Source organism: Apaloderma vittatum, unplaced genomic scaffold (genome assembly GCF_000703405.1).
Source record: "Apaloderma vittatum isolate BGI_N311 unplaced genomic scaffold, ASM70340v1 scaffold25731, whole genome shotgun sequence".
In the NCBI taxonomy this organism is placed as follows: Eukaryota; Metazoa; Chordata; class Aves; order Trogoniformes; family Trogonidae; genus Apaloderma; species Apaloderma vittatum.
In genome coordinates this window covers 45,939-52,960 of record NW_009697837.1, presented here as the reverse complement: position 1 = coordinate 52,960, position 7,022 = coordinate 45,939, and the positions used below count along the sequence as shown (strand labels likewise).

The 7,022-nt window shown below is 38.0% G+C and overlaps 1 protein-coding gene across 1 annotated transcript in view; it reads left to right on the top strand.

The window, feature by feature from the left end:
* Positions 1 to 329: 329 nt before the first annotated feature.
* THOC2 (THO complex 2) overlaps positions 330 to 7,022 on the top strand; it is a gene marked incomplete at its 5' end in the record, with an annotated part of 47,779 nt that continues 41,086 nt past the window's right edge. Inside the window, 3 exon segments of the mRNA XM_009877793.1 lie at positions 330 to 388; positions 2,539 to 2,630; positions 4,799 to 4,850. Of these exon segments, the coding sequence (XP_009876095.1) occupies positions 330 to 388; positions 2,539 to 2,630; positions 4,799 to 4,850 (203 nt within the window).

Sequence of the window (7,022 nt, the reverse complement as noted above, 5' to 3'; positions counted from 1 at the left end):
GTTAGTGCTAGTACTTCCATGTTTCTTTTCGCATACTAAAATTGCCAGTGTTCTCACTTTTCTTTGTGTAAGCATGTGTAATATTAAGAATATTTTTAAAGTATATGATATATATGTGTGTGAGGTCTGTTGGGAGTCTTATATTTCTTTGCTGTGTAACTTCTGTGAATTAGTGTTTACTCTGAAAATTAAAATGTAGTCAGCCATTTAATCTGCCCAAATTTAATGTTATTTTAGCCGGAACAAAACCAGAGAAGGCTAAAAACATTTGTACATGTATATAATATCTAACTTGGTTTTCTTTTCTCTTTATATTTCTTCTATTTCAGTGTGCAAGTGTGTCGCGCTCTCTGTGAAAACAAAAACCATGATAATACTGGTTTCAGAGGTAAGTGTTGTGGGTTTTGGTTGTTTTAATTAATAATAATAAAAAAGCTTGGAGACAATTGATCCTGGTACCATATATCTGCTCTGAACATTGAGACTGAACATTCGGTGACTGTTAATGTTTGCTAAAGTCTAAGGCAGTACAGACACACACAGCCGGGTTTGTCTTCAGACGTCCAGGTGAGAGATTTCTGCAGACAGTAGTCAGTGGGGCTGCTGTAGTCCAGTATTTGGTCTATACAATACAAAATTCAGTTCCATTGTGTAGATTCACCATACAGTCAGATTTTATTCTGAAAGTTAAATAGAGAAGCGTTAATGTGTGCAAGTTTGTATACTGCAGAAAATAATTTTTACAATAGTACCTGAATTACAGACTTTTCCTTATTTGTGCATGGAAGACACTGCTGTCTTTAGATTTAAAACTCACACTTTAAGAAAGCTTTGGTTTTTAAAGAAAAATCAAATTTTTGTTTGCTTTGCAGAATCTATTGGACGAAAAGTTTCCATATTACTAAGACCATAAATGTGCTATGCTGTTTAGACAGTCTTTTGGGTTCTTGCTAAGATAGTCATAATGGGCGGTTGTAATAGCAGAAAAGATAAAATCAAAGCATTCCAAGGTAAATTATAAGTAATATTATTAAGTAAGAAAAATTTACTGTTCAACAAAGCAAAATCAGTATTCCCAGAGGTTTTGAAGAAAGGCCACCAGTTGTTCTCTGTTCTAGATAGGTTGGCCATTTCTAGATGCTGTTTTCTTTTTGCTTGTCCTTGCTGTCAGGATCTAAAAGATCCAGTGGGAATGACTAGATAGATACTTGCAGTGGCTGTACTAGAGGAACTAATAGACAGTAGAAATAGTTGAAGTCCCTCTGTTGATGGAAAAAAACCTGTGAAAATACGGATGACTGGAGTGAGGTACAGACTGGTAAGAATTTGTTTGGGACCCTATGACCTGGATCCAGTCCTTAAAACTGCCCTGGCACTTGCATTTCTGCCTTTTGGTTCTAGGAGGTTATTTATTGAAGTATTTCAAGTATGACAAGCTCGCTGACGCAGGTTAGATTTGGTGGTGTACCTGTGTAAGAAATTCTCCACAGTGTGGGCGGCTGCTCGCAGAGGCGTGTCTGAGGCTGTGTTTGTGGCTGGTTTGTGTTCTTCATAAATTATTAGGGTTTTGTACCGAATTGTCCTTTTATATTCACCTTCAAAGGAGTAATGTTTTACATAGAATTGATGCCTAAACCAATACTGCTATATTCAGGTCTTTAGCAATCGGTATTCTTTGCCAAAAGCACTGTGCTGGGTAAAATTAACCTGTGTGTTTAAAAAATAAACAAACCTGCTTTTAATGCAGCTGCAGTGGTCTGTAGTCACCAAATTACTGAGTACTTGGGTTAAATCATGAAGATCTGTAACCTGTGGTGAGTATTGTTTATTGAGCAAACCACATGGCACAAGTGCAAAGTGAACGCGTGGACCTTTATGATTTTTCATATATGGAAGAGCAGCACAGCACTGTGATGTACTATTTAAGAATGATTCCTTACAAGTTTACTGTAGCTGTTTTTGCAACTGACGTATTTAACGTTGCAAGATTTTTCTCAAATGCAGTGCCTCTGTGTAGTGTTTCAGCTTAATATAAGCTTATGTAAAACAGCATTCTTCAGTTGTGGGAGACTTTCCTTAAAAATAAAATAAAAAAATTGTTGTCAAGCATTTTTTCTCTAATTAAATATTTTCTTTCTCCTAGAGAAATGGTTTTCTAAAGCATATCTCTGATGACATATTTGTATATATATCTAAAATATGATCTTTGTGTTCATTATAAGTTAATGGTGTCATTATTAAACCAACTGCCAACACTCAGTGTTACTGTGCAAGACTATAGGTCCCATTTTGCTGCTATTCCAAAAACTCTAGGGGAAGTGGATCATCTCTTACTGTCTGCCTGTATGAAGTCTTAAATATTGATGCTCAGATTTATTGTATCAGCAGTAATAAACTAATCCCCCTCATTGGTAAGAGAAGCTTATCTTCTTGATTTTCAGGATGTCTTAAGTCTACAGCATTATTGTAAACATTGCTTTAAAAGTTAAACCAAGGGTTTCTTAATATGTTCCTTAATCATTTGTTTTCTCTCAACAGATATACAGCAGGCTCTGTATGAGCTTGCATACCATGTTGTCAGAGGAAACTTAAAGCATGATCAAGCTTCTAATGTTCTTAGTGATGTCATAGTAAGTATAGCTCTGTAATAATTCCATACTTGGGGAATTTCTAATTTTTTATAAAAGTCTGAACGCAGGATAATATTCACTAGACTTGTTTTCATGTCTAAAAAGTTACTCTTGTCAAGTCCTTTCTCTTCATTTGTGTGCACTTGAAATATATATACTTGGGGTTTTGGTTTAGCCCCTACTTTTTGTGGTGAGGAATAGATCTATCGTTTTTAGCATAAATTAAGTAATTTTTTAAGGGCATAAGAAGACTGAAGTTTTTAATAAAAGCTAAAAATAGATTTCACTTGTTATGCAGCGTGTCTGTAATGCCACCTGCTGGATTTTATAATTTACATCTTTCTTTCAGTGTAACAACGTGCATGTCTGCCATTTTACTTCTGAGATGTCTAAGTCCTATGACTGCCTTTTAAAATTTGACTTATTTTTTGTTTGAAAAAGATTATTCTTAAAATGCTTTGAATGGGAGGTCTGCACAGCACCTGGCCCCCTGAAACGAGATGAGATTCAAATGACTGTAAGAGTAAAAAGGGATCCTGGGTCATGAGCTGGTGGGGCTCATTGAGAGATCTTTAGATACGAAGAGGGATAAGGAACTGGCTAGAAGGTCACACTCAAAGAGTTGTGGTCAACGGCTCGATGTCCACATGGAGACCAGTGACAAGTGGAGCTCGTCAGGGCTCTGTTCTGGGTCCAGTGCTGTTCAACATCTTTGTCAGTGACATGGACAAAGGCATCGAGCGCACCCTCAGTAAGTTTGCCAACGACACCAAGCTGTGTGGTGCTGTGGACTCACTTGAGGGAAGAGATGCCATCCAGAGGGACCTTGACAGGCTTGAGAAATGGGCCAGAGCAAACTGCATGTGCTTCAACAAGTCAAAGTGCAAGGTCCTGCACCTGGGTCAGGCCAGTCCCAGGCACAAATACAAACTGGGCACAGAGTGGGTTGAGAGCAGCCCTGAAGAGAAGTAGTTGGGGATGATGATAGACGAGAAGCTCAGTATAAGCCAGCAGTGCGCTCATGCAGCCCAGAAGGCCAACCGCATCCTGCGATGGATTAAGAGGAGTGTGGCCAGCAGATCAAGAGAGGTGATTCTCCCCCTTTTCTCTGGTCTTGTGAGACCCCACCTTGAATACTGTGTCCAGTTCTGGTGTCCCCACCATGAGAGGGACATGGATCTGATGGATTGAGTCTGGAAGAGGCCACCAAGAAGATCCAGGGGCTGGAGCACCTCTGCTGCAAGGACGGGCTGAGGGAGCTGGGATTGTTCAGCCTGGAGAAGAGAAGACTCTGGGGGCACCTTATAACTGCCTTCCAAATTGCCCAGAGAAGTTGTGGATGCCCCCTCCCTTGAGGAATTCACGGCCAGGTTGGATGAAGCTTTGAGTAACCTGGTCTAGTTAAGGTCGTCCCTGCCCATGGCAGGAAAGTTGAATTAGATGATCTCTAAGGTCTCTTCCAACCTAAGACATTCTATGGTTCTATGAAATAGAAAAAGTAGGGAAAATACTCTCTTCCCCTAAACTAAGGTTACCAAATGTTGATGTTCCTAAAAACAACAACAACAAAAAACAAAACAAAAAAAACCTGAAAAAATATTAATATTCTAATATTTCTTATCCTCTTTTCTTAAACTTAGTTTTGACATGTATAGAATATTAAGAAAATAATTTTTTTGCAGTAATTAGTCTAGGATAACATTCTTAGGTTTTTAAACTTCTGCATTGTGTTTGAGAGAAGTCAAAGCTAAAATGCACCTTGATGTTGGGGTAGCATGTGAAAATGTTTGATCTTTAATTACTGTAATTTGCTTGGTGCCTGAGAAAGTATAATTTGCTATACAGACTGGTGCTGATTTCCAGACAGGGAATGCCATTGTTCTAGAGAAACGGGGATAGTAACCAGAAGCTTTTGTCCCTGGCCACTACGTACTCTTTGGAATTGCATTAGAATGTTAGGTTATTTCATTATGCATCAAAAATTAGTGCAGCAGTAATTGAGTCTCTTCATTGTTTAAATTATTGTTTATTATATCATTAATAGTAATTATCTTCACTATTAATTAATCTGAACTTTACGATGAAGTATTGTTTTATGTAAAAGAATAAGAATTTTTTAAATGTACATATTAGAGTTTCTGTATTCAATAAGTGTGATTCCTTTTTAGGAATTTCGGGAAGACATGCCTTCCATCCTAGCTGATGTATTCTGCATATTGGGTAAGTTGGCTTGGAAAGATACCTGCTTTGTGCATTTGCGTATTGACTTTGTCAGGAAATTTCTTTAAATTTGTAAAGCATGAATTCTCTTTGCAAAAAACGTGTTTAGCCTTCCTCAGTGTATGTCTATCTCTGTTGTTAACATCTTTTTATTCTGCTTTGTTCTGTTATCGTTCCCAGAAATTTACTTATTAAAGGCAGTGGAAGTTGATTTGCCAAGAACAGTTTAAGGAGCTAGCTTGTAGGAACATCAGCTGTTAGCTAATGGAATCGGTGACTTCGTGTTGTGGCCATTCCTAGAAGTATTTTTAATAAAGTTTGACTTACTGATGGGTGGGTCCTTGTTCTCAGAATGTGTTCTGTAAATGATTTTATGCGTACAGTCGCTCTTAGTGAAGTGGAGCTTCTACCAATTGTTCAGAAATCTAAAGGCAAACTACATCATTTGCCAAGTTACTGTCTGCCAACTGAGCAGGCTTTAAAGATGCGTGTTTCTCATTCTGCTAATAGCTTCTAAATTTTTATGTTGTAATGTTGATCCAGAGCTATCGTTCTCATGTTTTTAGAATTTTAATCTTGTATACCTTCTTTTTTGAGATCATGGTTTTAACTGCTTGCAGTTTCTACCTTGTTCTGTGTCCCTTGTTTTTTGAGCAAATTTTGGCAAATTCTTTTGACAGTCTGCTCGTCACAGACCCTGGTTTGTTCTGTGTTCTCAAGGAGAGCGTATGGCATCTTCTGTGCTGCGGCTGCGTTTGCAGAGAGGCATCTAATTCACTTTGCATATACAGCCTCGGTCTGTGACATCGCAATGATGAATTTTGGTTTTGTTTTATTCATAACGCTTCATTCTGTGTACTTGTATCATCTTTTCACAATAATTAGTTTTTATAATGTAGTATTACATGGATACTCTTTTGGTTTTTAAACTGGGTTAGAAAACTTAGATTAGTTGCTTCTTGAACTACTAGAATAGTTTAAACTAGTGTATTTGCCTTGTTTCCTCCCGAGTTAGTTTGTTTCCTCCCTCCCTCCCGAGTTAGTTTGTTTCCTCCCTCCCTCCCAAGTTAGTTTGTTTTCTCTTCTCCTTTTCTTTGAATGTGGATGTAATGAAATGCCATAACTCTACTAGTAGCAGAGAAATTATGTGACTGTGGAACTATGCTTAAAATGTTTTCAAATGTTTGACAATTTCTTGCTTGTTTTTAATGAGTTTCCTCTAACACTTTTTCCCTTTAACCAGGTTTGCTACTTTCGAGTTTTTTTTTTCCCAATGTCATCAGCAAATAGTTCATGTACATGAGAATTTTGATTTGTCCACTTTATTCACTTTATCCACTTTATCCACTCATCCACATTCCCTGGACTAATTTTTTTCTGGAGATCCTTCTTTGACTGAGAGGCTTTGCTGATGGGGTCAAGACTGATCTGGCAAGTCTGTTGCCATCACTGCTGTGCTGCTGCATCATTGGTTTTCAGACTGTTTGCGGTCATCTTTCTCAGATTTTTGGTTGCTGATGTTTTCTCTAGGGGTCTAGTTTTCCTGTAGATATGGGATGGGGATGGTGTTTCTTCTTTTGTGTTTTTTTCTGTTTCTTTTAATGCATACCTTGCATTTCTTTATTTATTTTCTACTTGGTTTGCAGCTCCTTGCTTCCTGTAATGATGTGCTTTTTTTAACTGCTTCAGAAGGACGTGCTTCCCTAACCATTGTTTTATGGCCTGTCTTCCCATGGGAATGAATTTATGAATTGCTTTCAGCAGTTGACAATGCAAAAGAAAAGAGTGGAAATACAGAATCATAGCTAGTAACAGACTGCAGACCAGGCAGTAAATCGAAGTTACTCTAAAGACACAGGAAAAGAGACCAGGATGTTAAGTTCAGGCTGGGATCATGCACTTCTTTTCAGTGATTCATGTTTGTCATCTTTTGTGCTTAATATTGGTACTTAATGCTAGCCATAAACCTTCCTGCAACAGAGAGAAGGGCAGAAAAAGTTATTATGGTGTTCCTTTGGTTTCTGTTTTACCTTTTTCTGAGACTTGTGAATGTGTGAGAATGGCCATCAAAATGTTCTGTGGACCTCCTTGAGGTGGATGAGTAGCTGGAAAGTGGCAAGAAGCGAGCAGGTTATAAACAAGCTGCTGTGCGTTATCTTATCATTGGCAGTT